The 15,506-nt window shown below is 46.5% G+C and overlaps 1 protein-coding gene across 3 annotated transcripts in view; it reads right to left on the bottom strand.

Moving 5' to 3' along the window:
* Window positions 1-79: 79 nt before the first annotated feature.
* Window positions 80-15,506, bottom strand: part of LOC122552364 (zinc finger SWIM domain-containing protein 5-like) — a 96,591-nt gene continuing 81,164 nt past the window's right edge. The window contains exons 10-14 of one of the 3 annotated variants that reach the window (XM_087983101.1): window positions 13,594-13,729; window positions 10,526-10,683; window positions 6,711-6,874; window positions 4,546-4,627; window positions 80-2,868 (exon numbers count right to left, since the gene is read on the bottom strand). In XM_087983101.1, the coding sequence (XP_087839227.1) occupies window positions 2,006-2,868; window positions 4,546-4,627; window positions 6,711-6,874; window positions 10,526-10,683; window positions 13,594-13,729 (1,403 nt within the window). In that variant the 3' untranslated portion in view covers window positions 80-2,005. The remainder of the gene's footprint in view (window positions 2,869-4,545; window positions 4,628-6,710; window positions 6,875-10,525; window positions 10,684-13,593; window positions 13,730-15,506) is intronic. The other 2 variants (XM_043695114.2, XM_087983102.1) reach the window with 2 other exon arrangements.

Below are 15,506 nucleotides of genomic sequence, written 5' to 3'. Positions count from 1 at the left end.
GGTGAAGAGAAGACGAGACAGAGAAGAGGAGGCAGGGCGACAAAACTCAGGAGATATGGGGGGGGGGGGGGAAGAGATAGTGGAGAGTGAGGTAAGAGAGGGGAGAGAAAGGAAGAGAAAAGAGAGGGTGAAGGCGCAAGAGAGAGAAAGGGGAAGGGGGGAAAACAGCAAAGGGGGGTAAGAGGGAAAAGAAACGGGGAGAAGAGGAGGGAAGAGAGGAGAGAGTGTGGGAGTGAAGATGGAGAATAAAAGGGGGAGGAGTGAAGAAGGGGGGGGGAGGGAGACAGAGAGGGAGAGGGAGGGAGGAGGGGAGGGAGTGAGAGAGACACTGCAAAGAGGTATATATCAGAGGAGTTTTGGTATAGCAGTTAGTTTGTGGTAATCCATAGGAATTTCTGGGCTGCCAGGTGAGTATTTTTTTGGTCATTGTTTGAGCTGGCTGGAAGTCAGGGTACCGAGCGGGAGCTTGAGAATTGCCACACGAAGGAAATTCGATTCCCTGCATGTACTGTCTCAGGCCCAGAGAACAGAATATCAAGGTAACTTCCATATTCATCCTAACTCGTACACAGACTTGCTTCCTCAGAGAGACGGTATTTCTTTTGACAGGCTTGCTGAGAGAGACTAAGACCTACAGCATCGTCATTTTTTTGTTGTACATTTTAAGACTGCTCCACCTGTTTCTTTCTGAAGAGTTACAGAGAATGCTACAGATTCACCGGCTTGAGAGAAGGGACAGGCACCTGGGGGTGGGGAGGGGGGAGAGAGAGATGGGTGGTGGTGGTGAAGACACCTCAGTAGTGACCCTGCAATAAGGGCTTACTTCTGATCTTGTTGCCGGATTCATGCAGCGTCCCAACCAACTACCCCATTCGGGCAGTGGAGGAGCTCAAGGGTGACCCCAGAATACAGCCCATCCAAACCTTGATATAGCTGGAGGGAGGATCACTGCAGGTGACTCTCAGAACATTTGAGCTACATAGAAAACTGCTCCAGCCAAAGCCTAAATGGGTTGAATCGAGAGAAAATCAAAAATGTAAAAATACTGATATTGGGAGTGAAATCTGGGTTGTGCTAGGGAATGGAACACTTCCACTTTTTTTTTTGGCACAAAATGTCCGCGTCACATTTCTCACACATACGCGGGGCAGTAACAGTGCCCCATGCTCAGATAATACACCTTTGGAAAGAGTGCCATGCTGGTTTTACAGCGTGAAGCTGCCCCCCACCCCCCCCAACATTCCCTGGGTCAGTGCGCTGAGTTTCCGCTGCACGGGGAGAGGGAGCGGTGGATGGACACCGACAAAACTCAGCTCCAAGAAGTCGGACCACTCCGATGACAATCGCAGCACTGCTGAGATTCACACGGAGGTTTTTGAGGGGGGGGGGGGGGGTTGCCTTTCGAATGACAGCCTGCCACTCTAGAACTTCTGGTTTAAAAAAAATTGGGAGCGGGGGTGTTGACAAAAGATAGGTTTAAACACTCTTGCAAATCCTTAGGTGGGGAGTATACACTCTGTGCATCTCTTCTCCCTCTCTTCCCCCCCCCCCCACCCCAAAAAGCTTCCCTCACTCGATGTATGCCAGGTACTGCAATGGAACACTTTCTATTAGTAAACAACTGCTTCACAGAACAGACAACTAACACTCAGATCTATGAAACGACTGGAGACTCTCAGCCAGGGTGACCGACTCATCGCCTGCCAGTTCGACCCCTTTTAAACACTGGTGGCTCCCACGTCTCTCTGCCAGCACTATCCCCCAACTCTCCATCACCAGTGGGACCTTGATCCAGCCTCGGCAGATCCCTTGGACCGAACAGCCGGGTGTCTAGGAGGGGGCGGGCCAAGTCCCTGCTTCTCAGCCGCAGGAATACTGATGCACGTGGAATGACTAGGTGGGTTTATGCCTCTTTCTCGCTTTTTTTTTGGAAATTAAAAAAAAAAGATAAAAAGGACTTCAACTGCAACGTAGGAAGACTTGGGCCAGGGTGGAATCCTGAACTTCAGCCAAAGCGTTCTCGAACCAGCATCATAAGCTTTTTCTTGCCTTTATAGGTTTGTTTGAGGTTGTCTATGAACTGTGTAAACTGAATGTGCCCGTCCTGAGCCATCAGGAAGGTCTCCCGGGCTTTGCTGAGGAATTCGATGAACTCGCTGTAATGGCGGGGGCTGATGTGGGTCAGGCGAGAGTGCGTGGTGCTGATGTATGCATCGATCGTCGCGTTGAGCAGCTGGCAGAGCGGGGCCTTCTCCGTCGACATGAGCTTCCCGGAATTCCTGCGGCCAGGAACGCCAGCCAAGCCCGGGGCGGACATGGTCCACCTCCTCAGGATGTCCGACAGCACGGGTGCGCACTGGACACTCTTGATGACCAGCGGCACGATGGCGGCCAGCTCGTTCTTGCCCAGCGAGTGGCTCAGCGAGCAGGCCCACAGGACGTCGTTGATGGCCGTGTGGGTGTCCTGATTGTAGGCGACGTTGAGGTGGGACAGGGCCAGGCTGGCCATCTTGTAGGCGCGGATCGGGAAGCCCCTGTGCTCCATGTACCGGGCGATGGTGAACAAGTGCGAGTAGCTCATACCTGTGGAGGCAGAGTCCAGGACAATCTGATACGCGGTTTCAAAGGCTACGTGGTTCTTTTCGCACAGTGTCAGCGCTGACAGTGCGCAATTCTGAGGGTCCTTCATTGTACACTGGAGTGCAAGTGTCCGTGCACAACTGTCCAGCTCCTCGCGTTGGGTATAGTCCAAATTCAAGCGCAGAACAGTGGCATGAGAGGTCACTGTGGCAGCTACTATTGTAGTGGCTTCAGTTGGAGTGAAGAGAGAATACCAATTCTGCATTATATTCATCAAGGCACAAACACCTGCAAGATGCAAGAGAAACACTCCTTAACAAGCAGTACAAGATGACAGGTTGCGATTGCTAGCAAAGCAAAAAAGTCTACAAAATTAACAGTTTGCATTTATACTGTGTTGTGCATAACCTCAAGGCATCCCCATTTATGGCCAACAAACCACTTCTGATGTTAGCAGGAGTTTTGTTGTCACCATGAGTACAGCAAAAAGCTTACAAGTCGCCACTTACAGGGCTCAAAGGTACAGATTCTTCAGTAAAGAAAACTTAGAAAAGTTACGAAATAAAAAAGTTAGGCATTAAAGATCATCGAAATAAATGAGATAAATAAGTAATTGATAGGAATCAAGCCAGCCAATCTTACACCAGCAAGATCCCGGTGAAATAAGATCATAAAATGAAGTGATGGGGGAGGTGATAAATAAGTCTAACAAGTGTATCCACCAGAGAGATTTAAAAAGTCTCATCAGAACGATGATGAAGGAGACAGCCTTAGTACTGCACTGGAAGCAACAGACGTGCAATGTTTCTGCAACATAAGTGGAACTGACACCAATCTTGCTCAGAGCCACGGGAGTGCGGCCAACACTAGGTTCCGAGTAGAATCTGTCTTGGAGGAAGAACATGAAGGCCCCCCCCCACCCCCCCAGTTTAGATGTGGGTGGCCTCTGGTGGGCCAGTGTCACAATTAATTACAATATCCCTGGGTTTCATCTATAAACATAAGCCAAGGCCTCTTGATGTAGACTGGGACTGTATGCCCAGCACAGCACAGCAGACCCAGCGCTTTATGTGACGTACACGTTAGTTGAACTACACAGCCTGAATTGAGGCTACACAAATTACCAATGGAGAAGCAGTGACTATGGGTCTGGGCCTCAGTGAGAGAATAAAGAGTGTGCAGGAGAAATGGTGGTGTAGTATTATCACTTGACTAGCAATTTAGGAGTTAAGGCGAATGCTCTGGACACAGATTCAAATCTCTCTGGCGGCTGGCAGAATTTAAAGTTGGGGGAAAAAAATTTAAATTTAGTTTTGTGCCCCTATCAATGAGATTATCATTGAATTTGCATAAAAACCCATCTGGTTTACTAATGCCCTTTAAGGAAGGAAATCTGCCATCATTACCTGGTCTGGCCAACATGTGATTCCAGACTCTCAGCAATGTACTTAGAACTATACAATCCCCACATGCAGAAAGATGTCATTTCGCCCATTGGGTCTGCATCGACCTTTCAAGGGGCACCCCAGCCAGATCCAGATCCGGTGCCCCACCCGATCCCTGGTAACCCTGCATTCCCCATGGCTAACCCACCTGGTCTGCACATTCCTGGACACTATGGGGCAATGCAGCACGGCCAATCCACCCTAGCCTGCACATCTTTGGGCTGTGGGAGGAAACTGGAGCACCCGGAAGAAACCCACCCAGACACGGGGAGAACGTGCAAACTCTTCACAGAGACAGTCGCCCGAGGGTGGAATCGAACCTGGGTCCCTGGCGCTAAGAGGCAGCAGTGCTAACCACTGAGCCACCGTGCTGCCCATTTGTGGTTCACTTAGCTGCCAGCTGAAATGGCTTATCAAGTCTCAGTTCAAGGGCAGTTAGGAATGTATAATAATTGCTGGCCTTGCCAATCATACCTGCATCCCATTTAAGAATGTTACAATAAAAAAACCTGTCACTTACCAACTTCCGTAGCACAGCTCACCAACCAACGGACCATCTCACGACGTCGCCAGTTCATAGTTGACAGCGTCATTCTCATTACCTGTAGGCAGGAAGGACGTTCAACGGTCAAGGTACAGTAAGGAGGCATTAATGAGAGTTCTGATAATTTAAACGTTACAGGCAGACTTTCTAGAGAAGACTTCATTCAGTTCCACGAATGTCAGCCTTTTGTAATGCTGGGTGCATTGCACAGAGGGTAGTTACCACAACCAGGAAAGATTTGCCACAGAGCACAGCACAGCATAGCACAGCGGCTCAACTCTGGCAAAACGGCCTTCACGGCAGATCACACAGCGGAGAAGAAAGAGTTGAACAAGACTTCTACAATAAACTGCACGCCTGCCACTGAACCTTAAACAAACATCTAGGGACGAGGGAGCGCGGGATATGAATGCACAACGAGCAAGTTAACATGTACAGACAAAATCCAATTCCTCAAGCGGACTGCTTCACTACTGAGTGATACGTTCAACTGCATTATGGAGAATATGACAAGAGTGCCAGGAAATCCTCAGAAAATAATGCCACATGCAGAGGAGACAGGCAGGGCTCAGGGTTTAAATGGAGAACATCATGCCCTCATTCTGACAGACAGCACTGGACTGCTTGCCATACCAACAAATTTGGTGCACTTTGCATATTCCCCACAACAACCTCGAGGGTTTGAAACACACAATACAAATACTGAGTCTTGATGTGTTTCAAGTTCACTCCAACTCAGTACTGCTCTACACAGTGCTTGGAAGATCCTCAAATTACAAGTATACAACAGGCCATAAGTTAAGACTGGAAATGAACACACAACCTAGATGGTGCAAGGAGCTCCAAGTTGGTGCTGCTAGCAGGGTTTCCAAAAAAGAAAAACCGCTTTCCTTCTGGACTTGACACAATCACAGCAGGACAGTAAATGCAGGCAAGTAGTTTGGGCATCGATCACAGCTACAAGAAATCAACCTATGGTAGAAGTCTCAGTGATCTCTCCATCCCTTCAAATTAAACCTTGAGTTTTTATTGCTTTATATTGGCAAATCCTTTCCAATGTGAAGATAGGGCACATGGGGTTATTACAGTAATCATTTCTAACCTCCAGATTCAATCATTCCAAGGCTCTCCCAAATCGGTTTCCACCTTACATTCAACACAATGGGGCTCATCCAAAACTCTAGTCCATTTACCCATAGGTCGCACACACTGACTATTTTCGTAGAATCATTCAGTAGAGGGGAAGCCCTTCAGCCCATCAAGACTGTACTGCCATTCTAGTATTTTCAGCCTGGATTTCCAATTCCTCCCCTGACCTCACCTAACTCATCTCCATAGCCTCCGCCACAACTCAGACCTCTGCACTCCACCAATTCCAGCCTCACGAGTAATCCCAATTTCAAGTGCCTCACCTTGTGGGTATGAATCCTTCGACAGCCCTGAGCTCTGGAATTCCTTTCCTGCAACTCCTGCCTTTAGTCATCTATTCTAGTATCCTACGGGGATTTGGGCCAAATGCTGCACACTTCAACAGAATGCTGCTGTTAAGTGCGGCACGGTGGCTCAGTGGTTAGCACTGCTGCCTCACAGCACCAGGGTCCCGGGTTCGATTCCAGCCTCAGGAGACTGTGTGCATGGAGTTTACACATTCTCCCCATGTCTGTGGGGGGTTTCCTCCAGGTGCTCCGGTTTCCTCCCACAGTCCAAGATGTTCAGGTTAGGGTGAATTGGCCATGCTACATTGCCCATTGTGTTAGGGGATGTGTAAGTTAGGTGCAATTAGTCAGGGGTAAATACAGCATAATAGGGGTCAGGGGTAAATACAGCATAATAGGGTGGGGGAATGGATCTGGATGGGTTACTCTTCAGAGGGTCAGTGTGGACTTTTTGGTCAGAAGGGCCTGTTTCCACACTCTAGGGATTCTCTGATACAATGCTATGAAATGCCTCTAGATGTTTTACCAAATGAATGGCACTATAAAATTGTAAGCTCTTAGGATAATGGGAAATAATCTGTCAATTCTACATGTAGTTCGACAGTAGGAATTAAATGGAGGATAAAATGGGTGAGAATTTTTTTTCCATAAATGTTGAATTGACAGCGAACGGAGGCAGAGACAATAATATTAAAGCAGACCCACCTGTAAGCCTAGCTCCAGGGATACATTGAGGAGTGTAATGTCAGGTGCAGAATTTGGTGGCGTAGCTGTTTTGCAAGCATCCTGCGCTAGCTTGTATATGAGTGATGGAGAATGAATGTTTTGCTGAATGGATTCCAAGACCACTCTCAGCCACTTTGGATCTCCTGCAACAAAAAGGAAATATTATTTGATCGAACCAGCAAGGAGACACTAAGTAAGAACACTTGCACAGAAGGGAGTTTGAACTGCCACCTCTGGCTCGTTTATCACAGGTTTAAATGATTTATCAGAAGTAATTCCCATCAGTGGAGTTGTGAAAATAGAATCTATAAACGCAAGTTAGTTGTTAAACACTAGAAAGAGATGCCTGATCACCTTGCATCTTATTTGGGAAAATACAATGGCTTGGAGGCCAGGAACACTCAGTCAGATGTATGACGAGCTGAACTGTGCTACTGATTTAAAATCATCAGCAACACGGTACATAAACAAGAATATGAAAGGGTAAAGGCTCAGAGCCAAAGTATTCTCCTAGACAGTTAAGTGGCATTTGGAAGAGATCAGGAACTGCTTGTTACCAGTCCTCTTCCACAATAATGAAATCACAAGGCACAGGAAGGACCTTAAAAAGATATAGAACGACTGACCCACCCACCCCCTCTCCCATTTAACAAATTAATATAATGACTCCCCATTTGGCCTGGAAGCAGGACCTGAAGATAATATAGAAACCAAACAAAGGCTGCAAGACTACAATAATCCAAGGGCAGACTTGAGAAAAATACAAGTGTTTTTATTTTAGAAAGGATGAAAAAAAAGGAAAGAAAATATAATTTCTTATTATACATGTAGACTTTCAAGAAAGAACATGAAAGTGAGAGAAGCTGAAGTGGAAGAACATATTACAGCTCGTGTTTTCATAAGCTCAGTTTTCAGGAAACCGTGAATTTCAGAAACATTTTGAAAGCAAGTTCAGTAAAAGTAGGAGTCTTCCGGTAGGATGTTTGGTTGAGAAACACATTCACGAGAAAGGGGATTGCAGAATAGAGAGCCTGAAGTGAATAACTGACACACAGTTGGTGTGGTGATCAGAGTTACCAAACTGTATGGTGTAAGCTGGTTCAGCTACTCCACATTATTCAGGTGCTACTCGTAATGGCACAGCGGTTGGAGCTTCCCAAAAAGCTTTTCGAATGTACCAACGATGGGTGGCCTTGTCAGACGCTGGGTAACCTTAACAGAATCCCTACAGTGTGGAAACAGGCCATTTGGCCCAAAATGTCCATACCAACTCTCCAAAAGGTAATGCATCTAGAGCCATTCCCCTACACTATTACTCTACATTACCCCTGACTAATGCACCTAACCTACACATCTCTGAACATTATGGGCAATTTAGCATGGCCAATCCACCCTAACCTACACATCATTGGACTGTGGGAGGAAACCAGAGCACCCGGAGGAAACCCACGCAGACACGGAGAACGTGCAAACTCCACACAGACAGTCACCCGAGGCTGGAATCGAACCAGAGTCCCTAGCAATGTGAGGCAGCAGTGCCAACCAGGAGTCTGTTTAGCAGCTTCCTTGACTGAAAGCCTTATGTTCTTCTTCCATTGATCCATTCAGTGGCAATTGAGTTTCAGCCTTTCAGCATGGAGAACGCGCCCATTAACAACTTCAGTGATCATTCTGATATTATTTAGGAGTTCATATTCTTCCAGCTGATTAAGCACTACTCCAATGGTTCACTTCTCAGCCCGGTTTGCCCTTGGGATCCTTCTTATGCTGTCATTTTGAAGCAGTTTGTTTTCTGCCTACTGCTATGAGCTGAATAACTGGATAATACAAACATAAACCTATGAACTAGGAGCAGAAATAGGGTATTCGGTCTCTTGAGCCTGCTCTACCATGAAACAAAATCATGGATCTGAGCGTTCATGTTTCAAATTCCACATTTCCAGACATCCCTAACCCATAGATTCTTGTTCAGCAAGGGAATCAATTTACCTACACCTTAAAAATATTCAAAGATGCACCTCCACTGCCTGCTGAGGTGGAGCGCTCTAAAGTTATGCAACTGAGACAGACCTTGCCAAAGTTTTGTCCAATAAGTGGGATCATCAATTTTTTTGTATTAGAAGTGGTTCAGTGGTTAGCTCTTTTGCCTCAAAGCGCCAGGGGCCTGGATTCGATTCCACCCTCAGGCGACACTCTGTGTGGAACTTGCACATTCGCCCCGTGTCTGTGTGGGTTTCCTCCCACAGTCCAAAGATGTGCAGGTTACGTGGATTAGCCATGGGAAATGCAGGGTTACAGGGATAATGGTGGGTGTGGCTGAGATGCTCTTCAGAGGGTCAGTGCAAACTTGACAGGCCAAATGGCCTCTTTCTACACTGAGGGGATTCTATGATTCCAAGTGCCCCTTAGTTCTCAACTGACCCACAACGGGAAAACATCCTTTCCACATCCCCCCTTAAGACTAGTTACTCTTCCAAGCTCCAGTGAAAACGAGCCCGACCTGTTTAACCTCTCTGAATAAGGCAACCACTGCGTTCCAACTGTTAACCTTACGCTAATTCACAAATTACATCCAGAATTTGAGAGCTTGTCCTTTGTACATTGAATTAATCTCAAAAATGCAGCTCAGTTGGTTTAAGTCAGTCAAATGAAGCATTAACAAAACAGACAAACTCTACAGGCAGAAGCAGCATTCTGGTTTTACTTCAAGATCGCGACCGTACAAATTCAAACTTGGCGAAAAAGCATTAGTTAACTTTCCTAGACACAGTCTAGGAGGAGAAAGTTCTGAGAAAATATTGAGAAGAAACTTGTTTAAACCCAGGTGAACGAGACGGACCCTACACAGCTCTTAGTTTCACGTGGTCACTGCTTTCAAAAATTGAATGCCAGAATTGGGTCTGTGCAGTAACACACAGGTCCTGAAGATGGCACTGCGAGTATTTCCTAAGCAGCTTGAAAGGAGCAAAACAAAGCAGCTGTCTGCAGCCACAATCAGAGTCCAAAATGGCTCCATTGCAAAAAGAAGCCAATAATTCATGTCAAAAGCATCAGCTCTGGCAGCAAGGACTGCATTCTTGCATCGTTACATCGAGCAAATGAATTTCAATAAACATGGGGACCTTGGTGACTACAGGAATTCAGTCGCAGGAAGTTCCTTTGTGGACTGAGTCTGCCCAGCTCAGTAGGAGCGTGCCAAAACATCTTGAGAAAACTTCACGTTAAAATTAGACTTTAAAGTGGCATCCTGTTCTTCAGAAAAAGGAAGAACACCCACTGGTAAGGCACAGATTGATCAGTATTCAAGAGAAAACTAGAACAACAGGCGGGCCATTCAGCCCATTGAGCCGGCTCTGCTATTCATTATGACCACAGTCACACAACACCAGGTTATAGTCCAATGGGTTTGTTTGGCATCACAAGCTTTCTGAGCGCTCCTGGTGTTGTGAGACTTCGGACTTTGTCCACCTCAGTCCAACGCTGGCATCTTCACATATTGATCATTCAACTTGTTACCCCAGTTTCTCTTTTGATCCCATTAGTCCCACGCATGATGTGTAACTGCTTCTTGAAAACATTCCATGTTCTGACCTCAACTATGACCGGGAATTCGACAGGGTGAAGACAGTTCTCCTCATCAGTCCTAAACGACCTTTAAACTGTGACCCCCTGGTTCTGGACTCCCAGGTCATTGGGAGCTGCTTTCCTGTCTAGTCTCACTGGAGTTTTATTGAACCTGACCCACAAGGAACTCAAACACAGAACTGCTTTGATACGATGGTGTCTCGAGTTACCTTTCGCAGCTGTCAACATGGTGGATGCTAGCTCGCACTGTTGAGTTTCAAGGTGCCCAAGGATGAACCAACGCGGGTAACGGCTTGGATCCACTAATGCGACGAGGTGCGGGTGAGAGCCATCGCCTGCAGGTGCCATCGACTCCAGCACTGGCAGCCTGCAAGGGGACAGTAAATAACAATGAGCATGGGGACATCATGCTGAACAGTAGGCTCACAATCCAACTCATCACTGAATATAACAAATTATAAACAATTAGAAAAGCCAGGGAGCACTTCATGTGAAAACAAAACAAACTTTGCACAAAAATTCAAGAGCGCTTTCTACATCTTTGTGGATGTGCAGAGCCAATTAAAAGTTTCAAGAAACAAGGCTGATAGATTTTGATTGGGTAGAGCTTTCAAGAGCTATGGAACAAAGGCCTGCAACTGAACAGATGAATGGGTTGATTGGTACACTCCAGACGCAATGATCTTTTTACGCTACTTGTTTAGGGAACGTGCTGTGTTTCACTTCATACCATACCAATGGTCGCTGAATGCAACACAGTCACAATGCACTGTGCCAAAAAGCAGATTCAGCACCTGCGATTAGCACAGCTAGCACAGCATCCTCAGCCTAAGCACTCTGACTATAAACTGTGCTTATGGTGGAAATGTTGCCTTTTCTTCCTGCAAGGATGGCTCTCGATCACTGCCAAATGGCTATGCCAAACACTGCCCACCCGAATATTCTACCATTCCGCACCCTTCTGTTTCTCGGTCACCAGCTCACAAGGTTCCGTGAGTGCGGACCGATTAATCTACACCTTGCTCCTTTTATAAGAGGCTGAGTGCTGGCAAACTATAGCCCATGGGGTCATGCAATTACTGATGACGTACCCCAATAGACCCCAGCAAGTAGCACTGATGAAAAAGCAGAAACCCCAGGACTTCCATTCAATTCCAGTCCTTAACCTGAAGAACGCATAAATCAATTCTGAGATGATCACTGGTGTCCGGGAATAACCTGGTTATTTAAACAACAGCTCCAGAGATCTAAGGACGACTTGAAACACTTTAGAGGCAATTATGGACTCTTAAAATATTATCCACTATTATATCCGAATTATTCAGATTCCCAAAAACAGAAATATGATAAACCAGATAATCTTAGTGAAGCTGGTTCAGCAACAAAATGTTGACAATGATACCAGGAAGAGCTTCTATTTTTAAGTACCTGCCTTGGATCCTTACGTCAATTCAAAAGGTGCACTTCTGACAGCACAGCACTCCCTCAGTAACTTTAATCTGCTACTTTAGGGTTGTAATGTCCAAGACTGCAGAGGGAAAGGGACGTCAACCCAATCTGCCCTGACTCTTAAGACGGCACACCCCTTGGTTCAGTGGTACCAACTGAAGTCAGAAGGTTCCAGCTTCAGATTATCAATGAGCCTCTGACAGCAGTAACATGAGTACAACATTTCATCATGCCAGAGGTTTGCCCAGATGTTGACCTAAAATCACAGGGAGGGGCAGAATTGGCTAGGGCTATTCTTCCTGGAGCATCAGAGATGGAGGGGTGACCCAACAACGATCTAGGAAATCATGAAGAGTGTGGATAGGGTGAATGGCGAAGATCTTCTTTCCATGTTAGGGGAGTCCAAAACTAGGGGGCACAGGTTTACCGTGAATGGGGAAAGATTTCAAAGGGACCTAAGGGGCGACTTTTTCACAGAGAGGGTGGTGCCAGGGGAAGTGATGGAGGCTAGTACAATAACAACATTTAAAAGGCATCTGAATGGGAAAGGTTTAGAGGGATGGCAAATGGGTCTAAATTATTTTAGGATATCTGGTCGGCCTGCACGAGTTGGACCGAAGGGTCTGCTTCCATGCGGTACAGCTCTATGACCGACTCTAAACTGCATTTTAGTGATTAACACCAATGATGCCACCCTTCTATCTTAATTTTAACGTCGATAACTGAGTCACTACAATCAGTGCTGTAGTGACACAATTTTGGCCACTAAATTACATTTTAAAAGAATGGATTTAAGAGGCACTGGAAAGGATGCTAAAATAGTACAACAATAATGCGAGAAGAGAGAGCTTATACCCATCAGGGAAGGAAAAACAGGCTAGGCCTTCGCTCTTTGTGGAGGGGGACAAAAAAAATGTGAAGGTTGAGGGTGACCTATCACAATCCAAGTCTTCGAAATTCGTCAGCAGCGTGAACTTTTGGGTCAGAGAGCCTGCTTCAGTGCCACACATCCTCTACGCAACCCAGAGAGCTTTCACACAGCAGAACGCCTCAACAAGTGGAAGAAAATTACATTTGTGTCAGCTCTCTGGAAAAATGTGATTCAGAGGGAAGCCTCCTGGACTGATTAGTTAGGTCTGTGGTGAGCACTGTTAGGTCATAAAAGCTACTGAATTTGCTCAGGCAACCAAGCAAGGGAACCCACACAGATAAGCAGAAGAGTGACGTCCCATGAGAAAAGTCTTCCTCACCTCATCAGCCAGCTTCCAGTCCCCATTCTTTTGATGAGACTACAGTCGCTCACCACAACAGGTGTCTATCACGTCACATGGGCCTCTTTTGAAAACAGACTACGCACTGCTCTCTGAACGTTCTAGTTTACATGCAACGTTTTCAGAGAGCGCGTTTGTGCATCGGAGGTGACTCACTGACCAATATATATATGTACTGCATATTTCCTGCTCAAGAATTGCACAATCGTGCAAACTGGAGATAGTTTTCAAGAAAAAAAAAAGCAACCTGTACCTACAGTCCCCTTCAAGATGTGGGATGAGGCTTTGCAGCAAGAATTTTGGTCAAAATCCCCCACCCGTAAGAATTCTTCATTGCACTCATCCAAAGCACATAGCCCACATTGAGACGTGCTTTCCACCTCCATACAGGTTAATCAAATAACGGTGAAAGTTTCCAGGCCGAGACCTTTACAGAGATCCTTTGTGCAACTTTAGAAACGTTGCTGAAACGTGCTCTCAGAAGGCAAGGTAAAACATCAGGTTTCCATGTAGCTATGTGCAAGTATAAACAGGCTTCCCTCAAATGTCTCACCTACCTCATTGCTCTCAGAGACACTTTGTAGGCCAGATCAGGGTCATGAAGCAGGAGAGCCTTGAACAAGTATCTTGCAAAAGTGTGCATGGGAACGCTCTCCCGATGGACGACCTCACCCAGACCGCTGAAGGGACCCCCTGAAGGGAGATAAATCATCAGATTACTGTCTGTTTGCTGAGGAGAATAGGAAGATTCTCCTGTTTTTAAACAAAAACTGTGCAACGTTGGTCTATTTGCTCTCTCAACAAGCTGATCCACAACACGAAACAAAACCTCAAGGCAGGTCCAGTTTCACTCACTGGGCATTGCGAGTTTGATCAAAGGTGACGGTGGGACATAAATCAACTTCAGAGCGTGGCGCTGGAAAAGCACAGCAAGTCAAGCAACATCCGAGGAGCAGGAGATGGACGTCTCGGGCATAAGGCCTTCATCAGGAAGCCATTCCTGAAGGGCTTATGCCTGAAACAGACTCTCCTGCTCCTCAGATGCTGCCTGACCTGCTGTGTTTTTCAAGCGCCACACTCTCGACTCTGATCTCCAGCATCTGCAGTCCTCACTTTCTCCTACATAAATCAACTCCAGCCTTTTTGGGCTGGGGAACAGAAATAAATGAAGCCCAGAGGTTTGCCTTGCAAACACATGCTCCCTGGTCAGAAGCAACAATACCAAAGGATGGCCAAGTACATATTCACTTTTTTAGATTAGATTAGATTCCCTACAGTGTGGAAATAGGCCCTTCGGCACAACAAGTCCACACCGATCCTCCGAAGAGTAACCCGCCCAGATCCATTTCCCTCTGACTAACATACCTAACAGTATAATTCACCAGACCTGCACAGCTTTGGACTGTGGGAGGAAACCAGAGCACCCAGAGGAAGCCCACACAGACCCAGGCAGAATGTGCAAACTCCACACAGACAGTCACCCAAGGCTGGAATCGAACTTAGGACCCTGGTGCTGTGAGGCAACAGTGCTAACCACTGAGCCACTGTGCCTCCACTGCCAAATAGCTTGTTGATGGAGCTTATGTATAAGACAGACCCCATTTAGATGAAGCACAACGGCTGCATCGACAGAATGGTTTCTTAAAAGGGGAAGGTCAACACCCTCAGGAGATGAATGCTAATTTTTTTTGTAGGCCCAATGAGGATTTTTAAAATCATATTGGATTAAAAAAAGTCAACTTCCTCTCTCCACAGCTACTGGCAGAGCCTGCTGAGATTTTCCAGCATGTTGTTTGAAATTTCAGATTTCCCATCCATTGTTCTTTGTATTTTTCAGAAGAATAATTTGTTTCTGTGCCAAGTTAATAAACTGTTGGCTATTAGTGACATTGCATATCCAATAACAGCTCTGGTCAAATGATTTTAAGCAAAGGCAACTTCTCACTAAGTACCTTTAACCCACCAGAGAGCTTCAGTTGGATTTGGTAATTTGGAACAGATATCCATTTTCAGGGTTCTCCCTAGGACAATGCTGCAATATTTGGCACTAAGAGTTCTTTTTACCTCAGCTGACCAAACAGGGGAAAATAGTGGCTCTGCTTTACAACTCCTGCAAGGCTGTAGAACAGCCACTGGCTCCCATTTTGCTGTAGAAGAGACAACGTTGTTTAGACCAGTGAGCACACTATGCCCCACTGACAAGATTACATCTACAAGCTCATGTTAACCCCAAACTAATCTAAATCAAATGGGTCCAACTCATGCAGGGGGGGAAAAAAGAGAGGGGGGGGGGAAAAAAGAGAGAGGGGGGGAAAGAGAGAGGGGGGGAAAGAGAGAGGGGGGGAAAGAGAGAGGGGGGGAAAGAGAGAGGGGGGGAAAGAGAGAGGGGGGGAAAGAGAGAGGGGGGGAAAGAGAGAGGGGGGGAAAGAGAGAGGGGGGGAAAGAGAGAGGGGGGGAAAGAGAGAGGGGG

The sequence above is a fragment of the Chiloscyllium plagiosum genome, unplaced genomic scaffold (assembly GCF_037043375.1).
Source record: "Chiloscyllium plagiosum isolate Xiang-an unplaced genomic scaffold, Cpla_swu_hap1 HiC_scaffold_45, whole genome shotgun sequence".
NCBI classification, from domain to species: domain Eukaryota; kingdom Metazoa; phylum Chordata; class Chondrichthyes; order Orectolobiformes; family Hemiscylliidae; genus Chiloscyllium; species Chiloscyllium plagiosum.
This window is presented reverse-complemented; position numbering and strand designations above follow the sequence as displayed.